The sequence below is a fragment of the Acinonyx jubatus genome, chromosome A2 (genome assembly GCF_027475565.1).
Source record: "Acinonyx jubatus isolate Ajub_Pintada_27869175 chromosome A2, VMU_Ajub_asm_v1.0, whole genome shotgun sequence".
Classification (NCBI taxonomy): Eukaryota; Metazoa; Chordata; class Mammalia; order Carnivora; family Felidae; genus Acinonyx; species Acinonyx jubatus.
In genome coordinates, this window is record NC_069383.1 from 72,268,918 (window position 1) to 72,295,588 (window position 26,671).

At 36.6% G+C, this 26,671-nt stretch overlaps 1 protein-coding gene and 1 long non-coding RNA gene across 4 annotated transcripts in view; one reads left to right on the forward strand and one right to left on the reverse strand.

Moving 5' to 3' along the window:
- The first annotated feature begins 929 nt into the window (after window positions 1–929).
- On the forward strand, window positions 930–5,847 carry LOC128314795 (uncharacterized). Its single transcript, XR_008296842.1, has 2 exons — window positions 930–1,049; window positions 2,702–5,847. It is a non-coding gene; the product is annotated as an uncharacterized LOC128314795 (long non-coding RNA).
- ANKIB1 (ankyrin repeat and IBR domain containing 1) overlaps window positions 5,052–26,671 on the reverse strand; it is a 145,200-nt gene continuing 123,580 nt past the window's right edge. For 2 of the 3 annotated variants that reach the window (XM_015066512.3, XM_053218469.1), the window contains 9 exons: window positions 20,432–20,566; window positions 19,415–19,501; window positions 19,262–19,328; window positions 16,767–16,912; window positions 15,573–15,751; window positions 14,709–14,760; window positions 10,509–10,623; window positions 8,535–8,668; window positions 5,052–8,191 (listed from right to left, as the gene is read on the reverse strand). In XM_015066512.3, the coding sequence (XP_014921998.2) occupies window positions 7,451–8,191; window positions 8,535–8,668; window positions 10,509–10,623; window positions 14,709–14,760; window positions 15,573–15,751; window positions 16,767–16,912; window positions 19,262–19,328; window positions 19,415–19,501; window positions 20,432–20,566 (1,656 nt within the window). In that variant the 3' untranslated portion in view covers window positions 5,052–7,450. The remainder of the gene's footprint in view (window positions 8,192–8,534; window positions 8,669–10,508; window positions 10,624–14,708; window positions 14,761–15,572; window positions 15,752–16,766; window positions 16,913–19,261; window positions 19,329–19,414; window positions 19,502–20,431; window positions 20,567–26,671) is intronic. The other variant, XM_015066513.3, reaches the window with a different exon arrangement.

Genomic DNA, 26,671 nt, shown 5'->3' on the forward strand with positions numbered 1-26,671 from the left:
AGTATTTTGTGAATTTGACTATGATATGCCTTGCTGATGGTCGGTTTTTGTTGAATCTTATGGAAGTCCTCTGTGCTTCCTGGATTTTGATGTCTGTGTCTTTCCCCAGGTTAGGGAAGTTTTCTGCTGTGATTTGCTCATGTAACCCTTTTACCCCTCTTTCTCTCTCTTCATCTTCTGGGACCCCCCTATGATTCTAATGTTGTTCCTTTTTAATAAGTCACTGATTTCTCTAATAGTTAACCGTGCTCTTTTGCCTTAGTCTCCCTCTTTTTTTCTGCTTCATTATTCCCCATAAGTTTGTCCTCTGTATCACTGATGCGCTGTTCTGCCTCATCCATCCTTGCTGCCGTGGCATCCAATCGAGATTTCAGCTCAGTTATGGCATTTTTTATTTCATCCTGACTAGCTTTTCCTTCTTTTATCTCCACGGAAAGGGATTCTAATCTATTTTTGACCCCAGCTGGTGTTCTTATTATTGTGATTGTAAATTCTGGTTCAGACTTCTTGCTTGTATCTGTGTTGAGTAAGTCCCTGCCTGTTGTTTCTTCCTCCTCCTGCTTTTGGGGTGAATTCCTTTGTTTTGTCATTTTGAAGGAAGAAAAGGAATTAATAAGGTAAAAAAAACATTGAAATTAAAAAATTAGAAATGACACACACACATGCACATGCACACACATATCAAATAAATGATGCTAGATCATCGGTGTGTTTTGGTCTGGTTATTGAAAGGAGGTTGAAAGATTAGAGAAAAGGGGTGGGAGGGAGGAAAACATTTGAAATTTTGAGAAAATGAATACAATGAAATAAAATGAAACGATGGAAGTAAAATAAAATTTGAAAAATGTACAAAAACCCAAAAAATATAGTAGAAAAAATATTTTAATGATTGAAAATGAAAATAATTTTTTTCCCTTTCTGCATTGAAGAAAACAAAAGAAACAGAAAAGAAAATTGAATAGATGGACCAGCAAACAGACTGAAATATGATTGACATTACATCGTTTTCCCCTAGAAGTCAAACTATGAAGCACTTCATAGTCCGTAAAGTAAGCAGGCAGAGAGATTTGTGGTGTTCCTGAAGAGTGTGGTTGGCCCAGTTGGGTGGGGCTTAGTGCAACAGCTCCGTTCCCCACTAGAACGCACTGCTTAGCTTGCTGGGGTGTATTGTTGTGGTGCTTGTAGGTGTGTATGCGCATGTGTGGGAGGGGTCACAATGGCCTCACACAGGTACCCAGTCTCTAGAATTGGAACTCTCTGCTCTCCCTGATCCGCAATCGTGTACCCGTCCTTTGTCTCTGGCTTCTCCACTTTACCACTTTCTCTCCAGCTGCTTTTGAGGGGGGGGGGGGAGTAGTTTTCCTGTGCTCCCCCCCCCCCCCCCGCGCCCACACACACATCCCCCTACTCCTGTCTCTGTCCTGTCTCCACAAGCAAAAACAGCTCCCTGCCCTCCGCGGCTTCTCTCTCCCCCAGTTCACCTCTCTGCACCACGTACCTGCTGAGTTCTGTGGTTCAGGTTGTGCAGATTGTTGTGTTAATCCTCAGATCAGTTTTCTAGGTGTGCAGGATGGTTTAGTGTTGATCTGGCTGTATTTCATGGACGCGAGATGCAAAGAAAACTTCCATGCTGTTCCACCATCTTTGTTCCTGTCCCTGAGTATTATAGTTTTGATGTTGGAAGGGATGCGTGCCACTTCTAAATAATAGTTTTTAGCTATTTTTGACTTTGTATATAAGTTTTCGAATATATCATCTATAGCTTAAAGCACTATTTCCTGGGATTTGGTAGGAGTTTCTGCCGAGCAATTGAACCAAGTGCAGGCCTTACTGTGTACTGAGACCCCCTCCACTAAGCCATTACCTTTTTTTCAGGTTGAAGTAATATATCAAAGTATTTCATTAAGGGGTACCTACTAATTTATTCATGTAAAATTGAGATACTTACTTCCTTGGTTACTTGGTTACTTCCTTACTTCCAAGTTAGCTGTACTCTCAATTATACCTCTTCTAACATAATTTCTATTTGACTTGCAGGGCCTGTTTGGCCTGTGTTAATTTTCTAATTCCAGCTAACTCACTTCAAATTGGAGAGGTCATCCCAATGAGTCACAAGGCCTCCATGGGTCAGGCATTCAGTTTTAACAAGGGCCTAGCCGCAGGTTGATAGGTGAATTTCTCTAAAATGGTTGTACTTAGTGGCTGCATCAGGCAGGTGGCAATGTTGTGCTGGGAAATGGTCTGCATACTTTCACAGGAGTGATCTTCCTTTCTCCTGCTGGGGTTTCTTTTATTGTTTCTGTTGGACCACTGGAGAGGAGACAGCTGGGCTAACCGGGGAGCAATTTACATGCCCCACTGTTACTTCTCTGGGTATGGCAGTCCTCGAATAGGAGAAATCCCAGTGACAATTATGAGACAGGTAATCGTAAGCATTAACCCATCAATTCCACATTTGGATTTGGAATCTGCAACATTACACTGAATCACCCATAAGGCCCCACTCATAAGGGAAGGCCTCCCTTCTCTGCTGTGGAGCTTGTGCAAACAGTGTAAAATATGTGTGAGTTGGGAGCTATAGCAGGTGGCATATGGGTGCAGGATCCTGCTATCCCCCTATGAAGAGAGTGGGAAACCTGAGGAGGTGGGAGAGGCTAACCTGTGGGGAAGAAACTGAACTGTTGGCTTTTTTCTCCTTTAGCCCCTCACTCCAGGGTCAGTGCTCCAACTAGCTCTCCCATGGCAGTGGTGATGCCTGTCAGCATCCAGAGAGAACCAGGGCCCAGAGGCTCCTTTCTTCTCCACGTGCCACAATGTGTTTTACCCACATTGTGAGGGCCGCCTGCTCTACACTCTCAGGCAAGGCTTTGCATACACTTTTGCAGTTGAACAGTGTCACGACTGCTTGCAGCCCAACCAAACGAACCTTTAAAGTTTTTGGTCTACCTAAAGCTCTCAATCAAAAAGCAAGTTTCTTATTGCTGACAGCATTTATTTTATGTTTGGGGGCTCCTTGACTCAGTAACTACAGCAATATAACCTTTCAGATAGGGTCACAGGAATTGCTGATTGCTTGTCATGAAAATGTTCCTTCCTCTGCCTGCCTGCAGGAATCACCAGCCATCAAGGTACCATTTGGGCAGCTTGTTTAATCCTAGCTTTTATGGTTAAGCCTTTAAACATTAGGTTAACTTCTGTTCAATAGTAAGTAGGACAGAGGGAAGCCTTTCTCCCTCACCCCCCACCTGTCACCTGGGTGAGAGCATTCACTACTAGGTAGATTCTGGTGAGTATTAGATTCCCAAATCTGGCCCATGGTTCCTCTTCCAGAAAAATCATGTTTCTGTCAGCATTCCATCCCCATAGCCAAAATTGCCAGGTCTGGGATTTGATTTTACCTTATCAGTAAGAACCAGTAAGTTGACCTGTCACAGTATCATGGCTGCTGACAGAAGACACAAGACTCCTGGGTCAGAGGTCAAGGATTTTATTTAGCATTCTTAACACAGCCTGCAGAATGAACATTAGCATGTTTGTTGCAGTTCCCATTGTCCCTAGATCCACACGGGCAATGCACTGGGTCCAGAGAGATGTCAAGCATGCAATTGAGAAACACAGGGTGAGGAATCCACTTTTACAGCAGGCCTGCTCCCTGTCCTCAAGGTTACTAACTACATACATCCTGAGAAATACCCAGGCAAAACTGTTGTCAGCCCTGTGGTCTTGGCCCACCCAGCAAAGTGTGTAGGTGCAGAAGAGGTGCAACAGAACTGGACAGTCTTGTCTGACAGCTTTTCCAATATTGTGTCCAATATTGTGTTTTGTTTGTTCTTTCGTGTATTTCTCTTTCATCCTCTCTGTAAGTGGACGCCCTGTGCAGGCTAGGCCCTTGGGCAATAGCTGGCTACAAAATGATGTGTAGCCTAATCAAGAATGTTTTCAAATTATAGTTTCAAAAACTGAAGAAGGATAAGTCCTTTAAAAGTGTGCCCACCACTCAGTATGTCAGCCACCTGTCAGTCCTAAGTGGGACAGAGAGCTAAAGAAAACTTTTCTGGTCCATCTCTTTTTAAGAATTAGGACTACTGCCAGTTTCTAAAATAAGGACAGTCTCACATAATAGTCTGGAAACGGCCACTTGCATTTTTCTAGAAAGAAATCTATTCTGGTGAGAGGGTGATGACTGACAAGGCAGTAATATACCGTTCCTAAGGAGAAGACCCAATAATTATGCTGATGGTCCAAGGCTGACATAACTCAGCCCAAGTGTAGAGCATGTGACAATTTTTTTTCTTACAGAGTTTTTATTTCAGCCTTAAAAAGATTCCCAAAATTTGTTATTTAGATTCCAAGATTTTACTCCTCAGAGATATACTAACTGTAACTGTTTTAAAATTACAAAGCGAACTTCAGTTAAGTCTCAGCTTTTAATTCATGACAGGTAATAAGCAACAACATTTGAGAACTAAAAGGAGAACAAAAATGAGATCGGTGGCTGCAATAAACAACATCTGAAGAATCATTCAGTAGATGGACATTAGTGATTAAGCTTCAGAGTCACACGATGAAAAACATAAATACATGACTAAGTAGTTATCCCTGGCAGACCCCACAAAGCCTGAAGTTCAGATGCAAAGGGCTGTTTTGGTAACTTAGAGGAGATAGAATAATACAATGATGGTGTTTCTATTCATTTGGCATAAACTCTTTTTCCTGTCCTAAGCAGTTTCACAAAACACCTTAAAATTCTATCTTTTCCTGTGTGTTTCTATTAGAGATTTCAAGGAAAAATCCTAACACTTTTCTCCTGAAAGTGATGAAAATAAAAGCACTGAAGTCACAATGTTTTAACACATTGTCATGCAGTGTTTCAGAGTTTATCTTTGGGGTATAAAATAGTAAGTGGGCTAGTATAAAAAATATTATGCACTAATTAGTTACATGTAAGAACCAAATTAATCCCATTTTTTTGGAGAGAATTTAATTTGAAGAAAATCAGCTTCCTGACTTGGTTAAAACAAAGTCTACAATGTAATGAGACAAAAGTGAAGTAGTTTAAGTAATAAATGTTTAATCAAAGAATTTTACATATTAACAGCATTCATTTGGCCAAACATCTACACGTTTGTAGAATCCTACTGTATATAAAGTGGGAATGTATCAAGTATAGACTATGAAAGTGCAAATAACAAGTCAAGGTTAGAGTAATTTTTTTTTTACATTATAAAATTAACTTGTTTACAAAATAGGCTTTGCCAAACTTTATTTCTGAACTGTAAAGTCAATGACTGTGTTTTTAAAATATGTACCAAGTAAATACAAATTGAATAATGATCATTTTTCATGCTCAGGAGATAGCACAGAAACAAAGGGTACTGCACAAGGCGCAAGGAACCAGAACCCATCACATACACTGTCTTCACACAGAGCACTCTTTCTCACCTTATTGCAGCTTCGCAAGACGCCTCAATGTGATACAAAGACTCTTTCTATTGAAAAGTTACAACTCGGTCTAAAAACTGATTGGTGTTGATATTTTTAATCCAAAATAAATTTGTAAAAAAATCCTTTAATGGACTGTTTCAGTTGAATATACAGTAATACACTGTAGACAAAGTCAATATTTTCCCCAACTAATTTACTGGGGATTGATATCACTGTTTCTGAAGACCGGGGAAATAAAAGCTAATGTGGACCTTTGATATCCATGGCCTAGGAGCGATTCACACACAGTTTATTCTAAGGGAACCGGGGGAATATTAAGTACTCTAATAGAGTGTCCTAGCCATATGAATTCCAAGTACAAGAGTTTCAGAAACAGGTTTTGGAGGAAAAAAAAAATAAAAACCGTAATCACAACTCACATGGATATCCATACTAATGTAACCTTTTACCCAGCCCAGGACTTGCCTGTACAAACTCAGTACTGAAATTTTGGTATCTGTAGATTTCTGGTAAGAATCTGGAAAAACATTAAATGGAGTGTTGCATATCTATTTTGTTTATGTTACGCTAGTTTTGATAATATGTAAGTAAAACAGCCATTCCAACAGTTTACTCTAGTTTTAATTACACACTGTATCACTGTATCTTAATTACAACTAAGACCAGTATTTTCTTCACAGTAAGACACTGATAACTAGGAAGTTGATTTTTTTTCAACACTAAACAGTAATCACACAGCAAATGAGTATTGTGCAATAGAACAAACACATGTCAGCATTTGCTATTTAGGCAAACCGATTGAACATTTAGTAGTTATATTTACTGTAAAGGCAAGGCCATGGGTGGTTTTATGGAGGTCTTTGCAATTCATAGCATAGTTACTTCAGAAGAGACACTGAAATTTCAATTACTCACTTATTTAACTGGCAACTATCCATTTAGTTAGGCAAAGGCACGGTAACATGTTGCGCAGGATGTTTTATTGAAATTTTTTAATAATTGTGGGATTTACTATAACTCATGAAAACTCCACTTTTTTTTCTATTTTATAAAACACCATTAAAAGTAATTGCACCCATTAGTAATTAGAATGCACTGTAAAAGTGTGAAAACAAAGAACTATGATTGCACTTCCAATAAAGTGTCTCTTAAAATACAGCACCGCTGTTGCTAATCAACTGTATTTTAATATTAAAATAAACTGTTTTTAACAGCAGCATTAGGTTTAGTTAACTTAAGCTACAGGCTACATTTATTTAAATGCAGTCTCCATGGCAACAAAAGCCCATTATATTCTGGTACCAAGTGGCACCTTTAACTCCCGAGAAGGCTGAGACTACTCTGGAGCCCTCTAGGACACTGCACACCTAAACGCCTTGTTAGTGCACGAGTCAGTTTGGCACAAGTGGACTGGAAATAGACATGAAAAGAAATCTTTGATTCATGTGAATATTAAAACTACACTGTGGTAGACGTAGCACTAAAGAGATGCCTTGGATACCTCAATTCACACTGCTCAGACAAAAAGGAATAAAGTTATAGAAGAGCACAAAGAGATTGAGGAACAACATGTTATTAGATCTGTCCAAAATAACTTCTAAAATGAAGAAAACTTTTTTCTTTAAAAGAGGAAAAAACCACCCAAGGATTAGGGAGTAAGCCTTTAATTTAAACATTCAATTTAAGTATCGCTGACTTTAGGCTAAACAGAGGACTGCATTTTCTCACAATGTGGAATCTAGCCTATTTATTCCATTTGTGTTTCTCTTACTCTTCTTTTTTGTCAGCACAAAGGGGAAAAGCTATCCAATTAAATACAAAAGAAATTCCCTCTAAGGTAATAATCAGAAATGAAGCTACCATTCAAGGGAACTCCTTCGTATTCAATACTAATGTCAGTGGTTTATAATTGAGTTGGAATTAAGTGGATCAAGTCTCTACAAAGCATACTCCACTAGAATACCATCTGTACCTGTGATTCGTTTAGAGCCCAGAGGTGTGCAGTTCACACTAAATGTACTTGTTCAAGCCAGTCACTTGAGGTCTGAGGTGTTTGGCTTGAAGCATCTGAACCATCCCCATTGTTGGCTGCCTCATTACTACTAATGCCAGCTTGAGATGCTGCTTCCCCAGCCAGAGTATTTTCTTCCAAAGGATTTTCTTCTTCTATTTGGGTTCCTCTACCTTCACTGACCACGGCATCTTCAAACACTGAATCTTCTGGTGGCACCAGCTCCACATCCCTCTTACTTTCTGATTCATCTTTGACACAGGGGAGCTGGGGATCTGCACTGATTTCTGTAACTGCTGGAGGAATCAGGGCGATACTCTGAGGATTCATGTCATGAAACCAAGCCATGATGTTGCCAAGAAGATTGTCACTGATGTTGGCATCCTGGCCAGCTGAGTCAGGGTCTCTGGATGAGGGATAGAATTCACTTCTCGCCTCACTGAGAGGGTGTGAACTCAGAGTGTCAGTTGAAAATGGGTCACTCTCTGCTCCTAATCTCATGAGGCTGTCACCAAGTTCCAACAGCTCAGAGCTGCTCAGTGCAGCCCGAGGGCTATCTGTGTTCCTGGGGACTGAGTCTAGTCTGGAAGGTAAAGAGGTGCCTATCGCTCCTAAGGATGCTTCATTATTGAGGAAGTCTCTATTTTCCTCATCAATGGCCAGCCCGGATTCTTGCAATGACAATTGTATTGCAAGAAGTATATTGGGATCATCTTCATCCAAGGAACTCAGAGCCTGAGGCAACAGAAAGTTAAATCACTTTAAAATTTAAAAGGAAAAATTATTTAACCTAATGAAGTTTACCGACTATTCTTTCACCAGATAAATAATACTACCTCTATTTATACAGAATTATTGCTTTATCTACTCAAATCTTAATTTTTTCCTTGTCCATGCTAAAGAGAAAAAAAAATTCCTTAAGATAACTCTGACATTTAGGAATCTTTTCCTGTAGTACATCTCTGAAACAAAGATTTTTAATGAAAGGAAGAAAAAGAGCAATAAAGTAAAAATAGGAAGTCAGGCTAAACAGAGAAAGAGCAAAAACAGGAACAATGAGGCTGCCCACAAAGGCTACCTGAAGAGAGTCCTGGTTTTCAGAGCGACTGGCAGGGGTGTAGTCACGCAGGGAAGAGCTGTGCAGCACGCTCATAGATGCGGAACTTACCACAGAGGCACCCGGCCTGCGGCCACTGCCACCATCTGGGATGTCTGTTTCAAAGCAAGTGGAACCAGAGACAATCCAGTCATACAAGACTTCACACATGTTTTTTGCACTTATTTTTTTAATTTTTATGTTAGCAAGCAGGGGAGAGGGGCAGAGGGACAGAGAGGGAGAATCTTAAGCAGACTCCACACTCAGCGCAGAGCCCAATGAGGGGCTCAATCCCACAACCATGGGATCATGAGCCAAAATCAAGAGTCGGAAGCTTGGGGCGCCTGGGTGGCTCAGTAGATTCAATGTCCAACTCTTGATCTCTGCTCAGATAATGATCTCACAATTTGTGGGTTTAAGCCCCATGGTGGTGGGCTCTGTGCTGACAGGGTGCAGCCTGCTTCAGATTCTGTGTCTTCCCCTCTCTGCCCCTACCAGGTGCATGCCCATGTGCTGTCTCTCTCAAAATATATAAATAAGCTTTAAAAAAAAAAAAAAAAAAGATGCTCAGTGGACTGAGCCATCCTGGCACCCGGACACATCTTTTTATTTTAGTCAATAATTTCTCTTTCAGTGCTGGTGAAAACCTGTGTTCACATGTTCACTTAATCTTTCAGAGATTCTCCTCCCTATATGTCTCATCAAAATATATCTAATATTACCACTTCAAACACGATTGCTCTTTACGTTTTTGTTTGCATTACATATGGTTCTATTCATAAATGCAAGTGCTACCACCACTCTTTTTTTCTTAAACAATAACAAATAAAGGTATTTTAGTTTTCAAAGTTCTTAAAACTAAAGAATTTTGGAATTACAATAGCCTGAAGAACAAATCTTTAGGTTCATTGATCCTGATTTATTAAATATGATCTGCTGACATAAGAATTTGAAGATTTTCCATTAAGAATTTAACATTTAAAAGTTGATAATCAAAATAATTGATTTCTAGAGGCGCCTGGGTGGCTCAGTCGGTTAAGTGTCTGACTTTGGTTCAGGTCATGATCTCACAGTTTATGAGTTCAAGCCCTGCATAGGGCTCTGTGCTGACAGCTCAGAGCCTGGAGCCTGCCTCGGATTCTGTGTCTCCCTCTCTCTCCCTGCCCCGCCCTTGCTCACATACTCCTTCTCTCTCTCTCTCAAAAATAAACATTAAAAAATAAATTTTAAATGATTTATTTCAGAAATTTTCTTTTAAAGAATGTTAACGGGAGAAGTGAAGCTAAGAGGAAAATATTCCATGAACACAGTAACAGTGATCAACAGCTACAATTTATTGAGTGCTCTCTAGGTGTTACTAGTGCTTAATTAAGGGTTTTATACACATGATCTCATTTAATGCTCACAATGAGCCCACAATGTGGCACTGTTTTTATTGCTTCTTAGAATGAGGAGACTAAATCTTAGAGAGGTTAAGTCAACTTGACTGAAGTCTTACACTGATACATAGAGATGGGGTCATGAATGCAGGTTCCAGCTGACTCCACAGCCCATGTTCTTTTTTTTTTTTTTTTTTTAATGTTTGTTTATTTTTGAAAGAGACAGTGAGCGAGCAAGTGCAAGTGGGAGAGGGGCAAAGAGAGAGGGAGACACAGAATCTGAAACAGGCTTCAGGCTCTGAGCTGTCAGTACAGAGCCCAATGCGGTGCACAAACCCACGTAAGATCATGATCTGAGCCAAAGTCGGATGCTTAACCAACTGAGCCACCCAGACGCCACTCCACCGCCCATGTTCTTAACCTCTCTGGTTTTATGTATCCTGTGACATTCAAAGCATCTGCATATTGATTATATATCTACACTACAAACTATTTCACAAACATTTAAATTTGCCAGTTTTAAGAATAAATTCAAGAGAACTAAAAAGACTAAAACTGAGCCAACTTAAGAGCTTACCTAAAGTGCTTTCACTCGGCTCATCAGGGTCTGGAGGGTTACTGAGCAGACTGTGCACATCTCCTCGACGGCGTTGTTGTCTGTGCCTCCTCCGATACTGAAATTCAGCATATTCCTGCATAAACCAAAGGTTATAAAATACAGAAGAGCATGCAATTTTTTTAATGCAAATAAAACACACACTTTTTTTCCAGGAAAAAAAAAATGTGTGATTTTATATACATATAAAGTCACTTGGCATTAACGAAAGAAACTTCAGGTTTTGCCATGCCAAGGAAACAGAAAAGGTAAAATGGAAAAAGAAAAATTTTAAATAGTCATTACAACTGCCTGGATAAATTGGGAATACTTGCAAGCTCCAATGCCAGGGCAGAACTGAGCCTTTTTCATATGCCTGGGTCTTGTTACATAATGTTTAATACCATAACGATTTTGCTAATATACGTTAGGCTTTTATTAATATAAGCTAGGCTCTTGGAGGTCTGGTTTTTAAAAAGTGACTGTGATATATGCAACAGAAAGGGAAAAAAAAAGAGTGTACACTACCAATTGCTTATCAGACTATGAGATTTTGTATTCCTTGGGACTACAACATATCATACTCACAAGTTAAATGATTAAAAGAAAAATGTGAAATTAGCTTTAAAATAAGATGTTACTTGGCTTCCTTCCTATATTAGTTAATATGTGGGGCTATCTACAACACAGGCAGAGGGCCTATGGGAAGGATGAAGGTATGGGTGGAGGCAGAACCTGGGACCACCTGCTACTACCTGGGTATACACATACTTTTCCAGGTTTTAGTGACGGAAGAGATTAGAAGAGAGGCCAGTCAGTGTGCGTGACACTAGCACAGATAGGCTGATTTTGAGAATCATTATAGAATCTTTCAGTGATAAACACAAATATACTCAGGTTTATGATCATCCTGGTTACCCTAGGATATTCAATATGTTTATGTTGTGAAAGTACTAGAATAAAAACAAAGACAAGTTTTTACATCATAAATAATACTTTCACATCACACTACTCTGGTTAAATTTATTTAAATTCCATTTATGTAAACAAGCAGTTGGAGTCCAATATGAAATGGGAGGCATCCTACCAGGTTAGAAACCAAGAAAGATCCTACAGGTTCTCAGAGGGATTATTTAGGTTCTTTAAAATTTACTGCTGAGCTGTGGTATGAGTTCTTCCTTTGCTGGAGGCCCATGATCCCAAACTGGATAACTATTATGTGTCATCATGGTTCACTAGACCACTGAGGAACACTGTATTTCTTAGCCAAAGATGGCATGAAAATTTTATTTCAGTTCAAGGTTTATATTTAAGGACAATTTGCTTCCTTTGTACACGTGAATACAGTACAAAAAGTTATTCTGAATTAATAGTAAACTATTAGTTTGGTTACTATTACTATTACTATTAGTTAGTAATGGTAAACTATTACTAACCACATAATACACATATTTCCAATTTAAGAAAACTAAAATTTGGGTTAAAAACAACCATAAAAGAGGGGTGCCTGGGTGGCTCAGTCGGTTAAGCATCGACTTCGGCTCAGGTCATGATCTCACAGTTCGTGGGTTGGAGCCCCATGTCAGGCTCTGTGCTGTCAGCTCAGAGCCCGGAGCCTGCTTCAGATTCTGTGTGTCCCTCTCTCTCAAAAATAAATAAAACATGAAAAAAAATTTTTTAAAAACAACCATAAAAGAAACTTGTTATAATTACTCTGATGGTAAACCCAATAGCATTCTCTCATGATGCAATAGGCTTAAAAAAACTGATCTCATAAAATTAAACCTATCTGAAAATTTCTAAGAATTCCTAGATTTTTATGTAAGCATATGAAAAAGCTTTAGTTGTGGTACTCCAAAAGGTTGAAGAGTGTTAAGGTTACAGACAAGACTGAGAAATTTTAAGATTTATAGGAGAAAAAGCTGCTAGGAGCTTTTTGTTGAGAACTAATTTATTGAGCACCAAATTTATCAGTGACTTAAAGAGATGCTTTAATCCTTCTAGAACTTCCATGGGGTAGATGCTGTCATCCATATTTTACAGATGAGAAGTTAAGGAAGAATGGGGAGCCTAAAGTGTAATAAGTTCCAGAGCTAGACCTTGAATTCAGGTGTCCCTCAGACTTTAACACTATGCTCTTTCCTCTGGGCTCCACTGCCTTTAAAGTGGTACAAAATACTTATGATTGTCACTGACTCAATTTAATTAAAAAAGGAGAAAGATGGAATTAACTTGACTGAAAAAATATAAATTCAACCTAAAAGTCTATTGAAGTTTGGTAACACTAATTTTTTTTTCCCAAAGTATATATGAAGGCAAAGAGTTAATTTTTAAAGATATTATTTTGGCAGTTACTTGATAGAATTTTAGAGTTTCACACTGTAGAGTAATTCTTTAGACTTGCAATAAGGTTTACATAAAAGCTTGGTGTTTCAATGTGTCAAAGACTTTAAAGAAAAATAAAAGTAGTTAAAAAATTCTTATAAAACTTATGAACACATAAAAATAAATTTAAGAAGGAAATGTTACTTATACTTTCATAATTCTCAATCTCTGGAGAACAAGAGCTCGATAATTTTATTCATAAATATTCACATGTGAGGTAGCAAGCTTTCCTGTTTTTTACAAAATGAATCTGTGTCAGTCACATTAGTAGGTCCTCAATATTCAAGGACAAATATTTAGGATTCCTAAAGTTACTGTCAGAGCTAGAAGCTACAAGAGATGTGTACATGACTATGAGTACACTGGTAAAGGTTTTATTTTTGCTCAAATAAAGCTAAGTTGTTTTCTACCTTGAAATACTGAAATCTTTAGTACTCTTTTTTTCATAACTGAAGCTTGTTTTTCATGCTTTTAGGTAGAAATTTTCCATAACATCCTCAAAGTTGTAATAGAATAATAAGCATAGCATAGAAAAAGGTTCATAATTTATTTTATAACAGTTTCAGTAATATATTAAAGTCTTTATGCAATTTAAGTGAATTAAAAATTTTCCATATCAGAGCTCAAAGCACAAATTGTTTTCTCAAGTCAGTATTTTCTTAGATATATCTACCAATACAACAGGGCACAAGGTGATTGCAAGTATCCTCAGTAGCTGAAAAGACAAAGTATCTGTTTTAAATAATCCACAGTCATTTCTAGATAATTTCATTCTCCTTCAGTTGAAGACAACAAATGGGCTATAAATTATAAAGTTTCACTGTTTGTCCTGCTCCCTTCTAAGAACTAAGTTAAAAGGTTATTGTAACATAAACACCAGATAGTATACTGTTTTAGAGAATAAGGAAGGAGAGACAGAAGTAGAGATAACTGCTAAAACCATTTAAAATCAGACTCAACAGGAACAGTGGCAATTTAAATCTCAGAAAATAGCAATGTGATTAAGATTTTCACTCTATCTTATTTGTGGGAATTGCTACTTGTAGTGTTAGTATTTTAGACTGCATTTCATTTATTTACTTTTAAAGATTTTATTTTTAGGCAATATCTACACTCAACGCAGGGCTTGAACTCATGACCCCGAGACCAAGAACTAATAAAGTTCTTGGTGACTGAGCCAGTCAGGCACCCCCTAGACTATTTGTATCTTAAAATCTATCAATAACAACTAAAAAAAACAAAAACAAAACAAAACAAAAAATCAAGACAAAAAAAAACCAAGAAGAGGGTGAAAATCTTAAAGAGCAGAAAGCAATTAAGCAAAGCATTTTTTCTGCATAAACATTATTAATGTCAAGTTTCCACCTAGAAACTGATTTATAAATCAATTCAATCAGGTTGTTGCAGTAACTTAAAAAAATAGACTGTGCAGGTTTTTCATAGATTCAGACTGAAACAAGATCATGACAAAAAATGCATTTCTAATAAATAAAATTTATACTCATTAACCAATTTGAAAATACACTCCAAAATACATGCTATATGTTAGCCTTAATTGTGACTGTTCAGTAATTACAAATAATAAAAAGGGGGATGCATTTAACAATGTGATGATAATCCAATACCACAAATGGCTAAATGCAGGCTCTGCTGAGGCATTTTTATTATATAAGAAAGAGAAAACATTGCCAACGAACTCAGTAGGATTTAGAATAGATAAGGGTGGAAATGCAAGCAAGATATCACTAAGGAAAAGTATAATTAAAAAACTAAACAAAACCCCCGCAAAACAATTACCTCAGGTGATGCAAATCCTAAATATTCCCAATCCCATGTTCCACCAGCAAAGCTACAAAGAAATTGGACATACCATTTGATTTATTATCAGCACTACAAAGTATGAACAATCAGACCCTTGCCCATTGAACATTATTTTTAATTCCTCTGCTTGCAACTTGCTTAACCAAAGTACACCAACTACTGAATATAATTAAAATGATCTTTCAATTATTTCTTTCAAATTCTAATTGTGTAAAATAGTATAAAAATAAAAATCATCATGTTATAACAGTATTTTATGATTGCTTCTATTTTTATGTGTTTATGTAAAAATAGGGTCAAAGGAATTTCTAATGAGTATAATTGTTATGAAGAAAACATGCTTTAATTTATAGTGGCAGAAATAGTGTGTAAGTATCTGAAACAACCAAAACTCAGCTGTTCTTTACTGGATGAATATGAATCACTTTAATTATTAACATGAGATTTCTAATTTCTTTATAAGCTCTTACATAAAAATATAAATATAACAAGTTGGCAAGGCTTTCACCTTTGACACTGTAAGGTGTTTATGACTATCATATCACTACATACATTACATATTTGAAGTGATGCATTAGAATACTCTGAATTATGAGTTCAATGAAGTGTGAAATTAACCTAATTTATTCCAAGAAAGTACACAATGACAAAAAATGAAAAAAACCAGAAATAGTTCTGTGGGTGAAAATCACCAAAAAGAAGTTAACATGCTTTTATCCACTATCCATATTTAAGTATAAGTAACTTCCAGGAATATAAACCCTAGTTAGATAAAAAATAAACCTGGTGGCATTTGTGGCTGGGGCTAGGATAATTTCCACAGTGTGCATCATTTTTTACCTGCGCCTTGGAGCTTCTGGTGAGTCTGCAGGAGCAACTCCCCGAGCCACAGATGCCAGGAATTCTTGTCTCTTCTGCTGTACAAGGCATGCTGCCTTGATGATCTTGTGGCGGGGTGTACGAAGGTAAGGCCTATTGACTTTTTGGGCAAGGTCTTCAGTGACCATTTCTAGGTCTGTCTATGGTTAAGAGAGAAAAAAGAAGGATTATAGGCCGAGTACATTAGTCAATTGCAAATCCATGGTCTATCTGGTTTCTCAGTTAAATCTAACTCTTTTGAAGTCAGAAATTAATCCAAATTATAAAATAACTTCCTATTTGACACATACTTCTTTTTTACAAATTTCACAAAAATAGCACTCATTTGATAGACATTTATAACAATGTAGAAATGGTATGGATTACAAAGACATAGTATACCAGCTGTCTACAGGAAATTTATCATTTGTCTATGTGAAAAAAAAAGTAAATTTCAAGGCACTACACATGCAAACACATGACTGCGTAGTGTAGATGTAGACCAAATGTAAATGCTGAAGGAATCTGAGGCAAGGCAAGACCCCTGTGATCTGGGGTTAGGTCTGAAAAGCTTCATGGAGAAAATTAATATTAAGCTTTTAAAAGAAATGTAGGATATACGTTAGTAGAGAGCAGTTCAAAGGGGTGACATGAAAATTGTAGCAAGAGAAGAAAGTTTGGTGGATTAAAAAAAAAGAATGTACAATGAAATTGGTTAGCCACAGTGATGTCACTTGGCTTAGGTGTTTTTGTTTTTAAATGCTGTAACTTTTTCAATTGGACTTTTAATATAAACTGGTAAATAGCAACTTTCCCATCTAGTATGTAATATGGTTTCATCTTTGAAGATAAAATTTCTAATTACATAATCAGAATTAGGCCATATTTCAACATCAGCCAGTGTAAAACAAACAAATAAATGTGGTAGGAAATGTTTGCTCAGTCAATAGCTCAGAATTGACTCAGATCTTACAGTGGCAAATTTAAATATGAAAAAATTTCAGTTTATTACTGGTTAACTTTTCCTTTATTTAAAAACCATTCTAAAAATGAAAACAAAATTGTTTACTGGTCACACCCAAATAAGATAAAACTTAGTTATGTGGTTGAAAAAGGACAAAATCTGTTTTTTTTATAATAACTGCATTTAAATTTAATTTTAAAAAGATATCTTACTTGCATGAGTTCAAAAATTTCTTTCTTTGTGCTTTTAGGTTCTAAGAAAAATCCATATGGATAAGAACACTTGAGAATGCGTCGAGTTTTTAAGAGCACATGAACTGCATCTTCAATGAAAGTGGTATCTGGACAGCCTCCTTCAGCTATAAAGTAAATCAGGCACAGTGAAAAAAAACTGTTTTGCAAATATGCTGTTATACTATTAAATGACTGAGTTTTCTTAAAAAAACACTCACAACAAAGGATCTCTGGGAAGAAACTGAAGTAGCTGTATGATAGTAATAATTTGGACGACTAAAAACCTACACAAAACATTCATGTGTGGCTTGTATACATTTATAAATGAAGCACACACTGCAGCTACCTAGGAGCACTAATGGCAATCATGAAGGAATGTGTACACCAAGTCTGGATTCTGTTCTTACCCTGTTGGTTAAACAAATCTAGCTTTAGGTCAACTCCTCTTCACTATGTTTTTCAGGTTATCTTTACTGAAACTTTGCTGATTAAGAGATGGGGGCACCTGGGTGGTTCAGTCAGTTCAGCGTCCGACTTCTGTTCAGGTCATGATCTCACAGTTCACGAGTTCGAGCCCTGTGTTGGGCTCTGTGCAGACAACTCAGAGCCTGGAACCTGATTTGGGTTCTGTGTCTCTCTCTCTCTCTCTCTTTGCCCCTCTCCCGCTCATACTCTGTCTCTGTCTCTCTCTCTCTCAGAAATAAATAAAACATTAAAAAATTAAAAAAGAGATAAAAACAAAGGCGGGTGGTGTCTGGCTGGCTCAATCCGAACAGCATAAGACTCTTGATCTTGGGGTCATGAGTTTGAACCCCACATTAGGTGTACAGATTACTAATACAAATAAACTAAAAAAAAAAAAAAAAAAAGGAATTAAATGCCCTGGTAAGTTGTTTGCTAGGAAAAAAAAACAGCCTAATTATGATTATGTTTCTGCAAAAAAAACATTGTAAGAAAAAGCTATTATGGAGGGACAACTAGAAAACTAATGCTAGTAAATAAAATATATCAAGGAGAGAAAGAAAGGGAGGAAGACTGAGGAAAACAGGAGATGAAACTGCCTTAATACTGAGACTATTCCTTTTCCAAGTATCATTATAACATTCTAGCTTTCTCCTTTAACTGCAAATAAAGGGAAACTAAGCAGTAGAATCTAGATTCATAAGTACTTTTGAAAATAAGATTATTCTGCATGCTCGTGGAAAGAAATTACATGTGTACGTACACACACTGATATATACAGACTATTCCAAAATACCTACCCTATAAGAGGGATCTGAACTAAGATGTAAAAAAGGAAAAACAAAACAAAACAAACACCATCCCCCACTATGACATGTGTGAGAAGTATGTGAAGGTTTGTTTCTTAAACCTTTCCAATTCTTACATCATTTAATGTATCTTATGTTCTCTAGAACCACCTACAGATATTTACTAAATGTTTGCTATGTGTCAGGCATTGTTGTAAGTATTAGGGACAGCCTGAAAGAGACAAAAATCCTTGTTTGAAGAAATGTAGAATGTGTGAGGGTTTTGTCCTTTCAATTTTCACTGTGGACAGTACCTCAAGAGTTTGATAATGGCAATATAGTTACATCATTACCAAAGTCTAAAAACTAGTAATTAACAAGGAGACAAAGCTGCTATTGATACTTTTTCTTCTACTCTAATTTATTTAATTTATGCTTACTATCTTAATTAGGGAATTACCCTCATGAAAAGGGGCTTTTTATAAACTAGAGCAAATACAATTACAATTGCATTTTTAGGCTGAAAACCTTTTATATGTAAGTTATGATTATTTTAAAAATGTGACTTTTTAAAACAAATATGGTAGAACCTATGCTCTGTGTGGTCATTGTGAGATATTATATTTTAATGATGCAAACAATTCTTAATCCAATTTAGGAATTTTTTTGGATTTCCATCTTAGGATCTGTAAGTCAGCCCTATCACGTCTTTGCTTTTAGACTCCGATGTGCATTTATCAGTGAGATGATTTCTCCCAAAACTGTACTTGACTTCCATCCCATTAGGCACTCTGCTAAATTTTGTCAAGAAACTTTGGGACTTCAGTCACACTACAGTTGTGGGGGGGGGGGGGGCATGTGAATCTTGCTCTTTTGACTATATCAGGGATGCTTTTTAGGCCCTTTTAGGGCCCATCCACTGTTTCTGATATTGTAGAACATTAGCAGTGGCGCAGAGGAAGCAAAACTATGATGTATGTTTATCTGCTAATAGCACAGACTACATTAAGAGGAGCATATGAGGTAGTCTGGGTAGAAAATCTAATTACAGGGGACTCAGCTGCTGAGATGCACTCTGGGCTTCAGAGAACTCTAAGCAGTACCAGAATGAGCTAATGGAGATCATGTTTTCCTTGAAGGGCCTTAACCTCCTACCAATTAAGTGACTTAAGCATGGAAAAGGCTATTTTATATTAATTATCACACATACCACTTATAACTTACTTTCTTTGAGAGCTCTACTCAATTGCTCCATCTTTTCTTTGGCTGTTTTAAGAAGGCGTTGTTCTAACTAAAGGAATAGAAATACATAATTTATATAATTTTATTTATTTACAACAGTATAATTCAGAGCATTTGAAATGATTTGGGACATACCTGATAGCTATGCTCATGGTTTTTAAATCTTGTATAATAGTGCATAAATCTGTCAAGTTCCTGAAATCGTTTGTGTTTTTTCTCAGCCTAGGAAACAAAAGTCCATAAATGACTTTTATAAATAAAATACTAGCTATTAAGATTGGGGATTTTTGTCACTTAAAATTTTTATTAGTAATAGGTAATTGTGCATACCGATTTGCTGATTATTTTATTGAGAGAAAAAAAAAAAAAAACCAGTACATTTTTAAGGCTACCAGAACAAAGTCTTGCATTTGTATTCTCTGTGATAAACCATTGAATCTATGATCCCAGAATGTAAGGCAAAGATGCCTCTCGAGACCTTCATTTATCAGATCTTCGATGTTTTACTACGTTGCTTGTTGCTATGGGCTGAATTGTCTCCCCCCAAGATTCATGTTGAAGCCTTAACCCCCAATGTGACTGACTGGATTTGAAGACAGGGCCTATGTATGAGGTGATCATTAGGGTGGGGCTTTAATCCAGTAGAATTAGTGCTCTAATAAGAAAAGAAAGAGACACCAGAGGGTTCTCTCTCTCCATACCACGTGAGGACATTGCAGAAAGAGAGCCAGCCCTCTGCAAGCCAGGAAGAGAGTCAACTACCAGAAATCGAATTGGCAGGAATCTTGATCTAGGCTCCAGAACTGTGAGAAATACCTTTCTGTTATTTAAGCCACTCACTTTATGGTATTTTGTTATGGCAGCCATGCAAAGAGATTTATTATATGCTATAACATAATACTGTATTGGTGACATTATGCTAAAACTGTTAAGTCATTACAGAGACAGGGATATCTGAGACTTATCTCTACCAATATAAAAAAAAAGGAATATTAAAAAAAAAAAGCTCTCAAGTTGATAGACCTATTGTGTTTAAATTAAAGGCTACTATAAAGGCCTCATTATAACAAAGATAGGAAAAGAAGAAATGCAAAATACTTGCAATGGTATTAAGTGGCTTAGCCAGAGGCCTTAATTTAAACAGTTGTTTACCTCCACAGTCATTTCCTTGGATTGCTCCTCCACATGTTGAATGACTTCATAGCGAGTACATCTGTAGTAACCTCCTGTGGAAGAACTATGTTTTTTCCATTCTTCTAGGCAAATCCAGCAAAAGTCATACTTGCACTTCAAAAGAAAACATATATGCAAACATCAACCTGTGTTAAGATGCAAATTGTTTTCTGATTTCTAGTCAACCACTTTGTAGAGATTAAACAATTCTGCCTCTGTGACCAGGAATAAATCTTCATAAAGACATGCCATCTTTTTCAATGTGTCCTCTCGGAACCTCATCTGCACTATGAAAGATGTGGGGGTAGTTCAAAATTACTGCTGATGAGGATAAATGAAAAAGTAAATCATAATATTATGAAGTAGTATCAAGGAATCTTTAAAAATAACAATAGGAGGGGTGCCTGGGTGGGTCAGTAGGTTAAGTGTCTGACTTTGGCTCAGGTCATGAACTCGCTTTCATGAGTTCGAACCCCACGTCGGGTTCTGTGCTGACAGATCAGAGCCTGGAGCCTGCTTCGGATTCTGTGTCTCCTTCTCTCTCTGACCCTCCCCTGCTTGTGCGTGCTCTCTCTCTCAAAAATAAAGATTTTAAAAAATTAAAAAAATATATCAATAGGATATTCTTTCCCAGTGATAAAGACAGATACAATATTTAATATTTGATTTTCCCAGTGCATGGTAGTCTTACTTTGGTCTCTGAAGCTTCACCAGTCTTCATCAGAAGTTGTTCTGATGACTTTGACAAATTGGTTTTGAAACCAGAAACAAGTTTGAAAGGTTTCTAAGTGGGAGGACTGATATAAAACCTGTTTCTCATTTTTAAGAAAATTTCACTTTCTTAATTACCAAAATTAGCAGATAATGCCAAAAATATGAGAATCCCAGTATGAAAATACATCCTTTTTAAATGCTTACAGATTGGGGGTCAGAAAGATCTTCTCATTTTAAGTCTGTTTTCTTCTGGCACTTTTTTTTTTTTAAACAGTTAAATATTGGAGCTGTTCAGAATTTATCTGGGTATACTGTATACAGTATGGATTCAACTTTCTTTTCCACACAGCTACCCAGTTATTTCAATTCTATTTACTGAACAGTTCATGTTTCTCCACTGATTGGAGATCCTCCTTTATGATATATATACCAAATTCCCACATATCTGTGTCTATTTTCTGGGCTTTCTATTATGTTTCTAGATTAATCTCTAGATTCATGTTCCACCACCATGATGTTTTAATTATTGAGCTTTTACAACAGGCTTAGTATCTGACAAGGCTAGTTCCTCCTTAATGTTATTTTTCAGAGTTCTCCCAGCTGTTCTTGCTTTGTTTCTCCATGTGAACTTTTGAATTAGCTTATCTAGATACAGAAACAAAACCTGCTGGTATTTTTGTTTGGAATTTTTCTATCCAACAACCTTTCCAATTATCATCTTTTGTGTCCTACACAAAAGGGGGTCTTAAGGTTTTCTTCATATAAGTTTTGTGTATTTCTTAAGTTTCTTTCTAGATAAATGAGGTTTTCCTTTTTAGTTTATATTCTATTTGGATGTTTTTGGTACACATGAAGGTTATTGCTTTCTGCATATTAATTTTCTACTCTAATTTACTGAATTTTGTTAGTAGTTTTTAAATTGATTCTTGTGGGTTTTCTGCAATCTGCAAAAAAAAATTTTTTTTATCACTTCATTTCTAATTTTTACATCTCTGATTTCTTCCTATTGTCTAAATATGTTCACTGGTATCACCAGTCCAAGTTAATACTATTTGAACAGCTCCTTATCTTGTTCTTGATTTTAGTGAGAGTACCTCTAGTATTTCCCATTAAATATCATGCTAACTTCTGGACTGAAGTAGATTTATTTTTATCACACTAAGGAAGAGTCCATCTATACCTATTTCTTTGAGTGTCTTAATAAAGAATGGTTGTTGATTTTTTTTGTCAAATGCCCTTTTGGCACCTATAGAACATATATATGGTTTTTCTCTTTGGATCTACTAATAAGACAAGGTATAGCAATTGCTCTTAAAAAGCAATAGCTTAAAAAATTTTTTTTTTGGATGTTTATTTATTTTTGAAAGAGAGAAAGACAGAGCTTGAGGGGAGGGGCAGAGAGAGAGGGAGACACAGAATCAGAAGCAGGCTCCAGGCTCCAAGCTGTCAGTACAGAGCCCGAGGTGGGTCTCAAACCCGTAAACCATGACCTGAGCCGAAGTTGGAGGCACAACCGACTGAGCCACCCAGGTGCCCATCATTTTATTTTTTAATGTTTGTTTATTTTTGAGAGAGAGAAACAAAGTACGAGTGGGGGAGGGGCAGAGAGAGGGAGACACAGAATTGAAGCAGGCTCCAGGCTCTGAGCTGTCAGCACAGAGCCTGACACGGGGCTGGAACTCACCCACCGTGAGATCATGACCTGAGCCAAGGTCAGACGCTTAACTAACTGGGCCACCCAGGCGGGTACCCCCAGCAATAGCTTTTTAAATACCGAACCATTCTTGTATTCCGGAAATAAACCCCATGTGGTCAATTACTTCTTTTTTTATAAAACAAAATTTTCTAATTGAGATATAGTTAACAATTATATTAATGTTTTCTGCTGCATTATATTTGCTAAGATTCCCCCCCTCTAATATCTTATTTAGGATTTATGCATTATTGTTCATAAGTAAGACTGATCTATAACTTTCTTTTAATATTTATAATCTTGTCAAGTGTTGATATCAAGGTTCTCACTTTATAGTAATTTGAAAGTTTTCATGTTTTAAAATGTTTATTTTTGAGAAAGAGAGAGACAGAGTGTGAGTGGGGAAGGGGCAGAGAGAGAGAGAGGGAGCCACAGAATCTGAAGCAGGCTCCAGGCTCCAGCTGTAAGCACAGAGCGCGACACAGGGCTGGAACCCACTAACAGTGAGATCCTGTGCGACCTGAGCCAAAGTCAGATGCTTAACTGAGCCACCCAGGCGCCCCTCATTTTTTTTTTTTTTAAACAACTCCCAGAAATAGTTTAAGTCACAATAGAATTGCCTGTTCTTTAAAGGTTTGATAAAATTCTATTGTGAAACTGTTAGGGCCTATTGCTTTAAAGGGGGGAGATTGCTGAAAAACTTTCTGTCTTCTATGGAAATAAGTTTGTTTGGGTATTTCTTCTAGGATCAATTTTAATAAATTATACTTTCTTAGAAAATCAATCCATTCCACTCCAGGGCGCCTGGGTGGCTCAGTTGGTTAAGTGTCCGACTTTGGCTCAGGTCATGATCTTGCAGTTTGTGAGGTCAAGGCCCACATTGGGCTCTGTGCTGACAGCTCATACCCTAAAGCCTGCTTCTGATTCTGTGTCTCCCTCTCTCTATGACCCTGCTCTGCTCACTCTGTCTTTCAAAAGTAAAAATAAACATTAAAAAAAAATAAAAAAAAAAAATCAATCCATCCAAATTCAAGTTTGCTTTATTTATTGATTAGTCCCCTTAATTCTTATACCATGTTTTTGGACTCCCTTATCTTCATTTTTTTCTTATGTAAGCTTAATGGTTTATCTTATCTTAAAAAAAACAAAATATTTTTTGGATTTATTAGTTGTATTGTTTTTCAGTTTTTAAGTCACTGATTTCTGCTTAAAAAAAAAATCCTTCCTCCTGGTAGTCTCCAAGTTTATTGTTTTTCTAATTTTTAAAGTCATATGCTTAAATCATTCCTTATTTTGTATTGCTTTAATAAGGCTAGGAGACATTTCTGAGCAGTGCTTTAGATATAGGTACTCAGGTTCTGATAAAGTAATATTTTCATTATCCTAGTTTTCTATATATGCTTTAATTCCCACTTTTACATCCTTTTTTTTTTTTTACTCAGGAGCTGAGAGATTTAAATTTTCCAAATGGAAAGGCCTTTTGTACCTTTATTACTAATTTCTTTTTTTTCCTTTTTTAAATTAACTTTTAAAAAATATTTTTTTAAATTTACATCCAAATTAGCATATAGTACAACAATGATTTCAGGACTAGATTCTCTAATGCCCCTTACCCATTTAGCCCATCCCCCTCCCACAACCTCTCCAGTAACCCTCAGTTTGTTCTCCATATTTCTGAGTCTCTTCTGTTTTGTCTCCCTTCCTGTTTTTATATGATTTTTGTTTCCCTTCCCTTATGTTCATCTGTTTTGTCTCTTAAAGTCCTCATATAAGTGAAGTCATATGATTTTTGTCTTTCTGTGACTAATTTCACTCTGCATAATACCCTCCAGTTCCATCCACATAGTTGCAAATGGCAAGATTTCATTCTTTTTGATTGCTGAGTAATACTCCATTATAGAGATATATATACCACATCTTCTTTATCCATTCATCCATCAATGCACATTTGGGCTCTTCCCATACTTTGGCTATTGTTGATAGTGCTGTTATAAACATTGGGGTGCATGGGCCCCTTCAAACAGCATACCTGTATCCCTGGGATAAATGCCTAGTAGTGCAATGGCTGGGTCGTAGAGTAGTTCTACTTTTAGTTTTTTGAGGAACCTCCATACTGTTTTCCAGAGTGGCTGCACCAACTTGCATTCCCACCTTTATTACTAATTTCTCTTTCATTCCATTATGATAAGAGAATGCTGCTATTACTATTTCTATTTTCTGCAGTATTACTGAAATTTTCTTTGATGAACAATGGTCAATGTTTTTGCTAATGCTCTATGGATACTTGCAAAGATGGTGTAATCCATATTTTCAGGATATAGAGTTTGAATATACAGCAATCAGATATACCTTAGTAATTATGTTAAATCTTCTGTATCTTTACTAATTTTTTCTTTACCTGATAGGTCATGAACACAGAAATGAATTAAAGTCTCTGTATTCATCTAGCTCTTCACTAACATGCATTTACACAATAAATTGTGGATATCAAGGTTCTGAGAGTATGCAGGTTTTGTTGTTTGCTATTAGCAAACTCTATGCCTAATTTGATACAAGTACCCTTCAGTACAGCTTTACTGATATCTCCAAATTAGTGGCAAAACTTTCTACAAAATAGCCAAATTTCATATTCTATTAGAAAAAGAATACAGAACTTAAATAACTTTTATTTTTTAGTTGCAGCATATAGTTTTACAGACTCAGTTGAAGAAAATTACTGTAAGTGATTTAAAATGTGTGAGAATGCAAAACTTAAATAGTCTCCTAAAAATTATCCAAAAGGAAATGAATAAAAGTGGGTTTTTTCCTGAAATATACAAAACTATTTTTATAAGGCTAAATTTGTTATTCTTCTGTTTTTTTAAAAAATTTTTTTAATGTTTATTTTTGAGATAGAGCCAGAGTGTGAGTGGGGAGGGGCATAGAGAGGAGAAACAAAATATGAAAGCAGGCTTCAGGCTCTGTGTTGTCAGCACAGAGCCCGATGTGGGTCTCGAACCCACAAACGGTGAGATCATGACCTGAGCCGAAGTTGGATGCTTAACTGATTGGGCCACCCAGGCGCCCCACTATTCTTCTAAGATGTTTAACAGTTTGATTCCAGAAAGTAAAAACTGTGTATTGTGTCACAACACTGTGACATTAATAAAAGTAGATTATGACTTAGTCATTATATTACAGCATGGATTCAATTACACATGATCTGTTGTTCCACCTTCACATTTAAAAGAAAATTCTAAAAGTATAAAATTTTTCTGTAGCAAGGTTATTACTTTCTAGATGTCTTTCTTCTTCTGTGTCCTAAGAATTATTTGTTAGTTTCTTTTGTTCAATGCAAATACTTCAGATGGTATATTAGACAAGACTATTACATTTACATAGTGTGCAAGTAAATGTTTCTTTTAAATGCAACAGAAGCTTAAGCAAAAAGCTGTTTAAGATAAAAAATCTTAAATCATTAGCCTGATGAATTCATGAAAATATTCACTCAATACGTATTTATCAACTACTTACTACTGGTAGGTGTTTGAAGGAAATAAAGGTAATTATCGGATCTTGCCTCTTTACTGACTCTTTATTAGTAGCCCAACTGCTGATTTTTTATGGTCAACCTGTATTTCTTTACACATCTATATAGTCTGTATCAGATTTTCTAAGAAAAAACTAATAATGGATATTGGAGAGAAGACCACAAATAAAATACTTTTGGCCTGACCAGCTGAACTAATAATAAGCACCTCTGAGCATTTTGCTCAGAACGCTGTACTACATTTTTTTCTTCTTCCTTCTTAGGAAATCATTACTGTCTCACT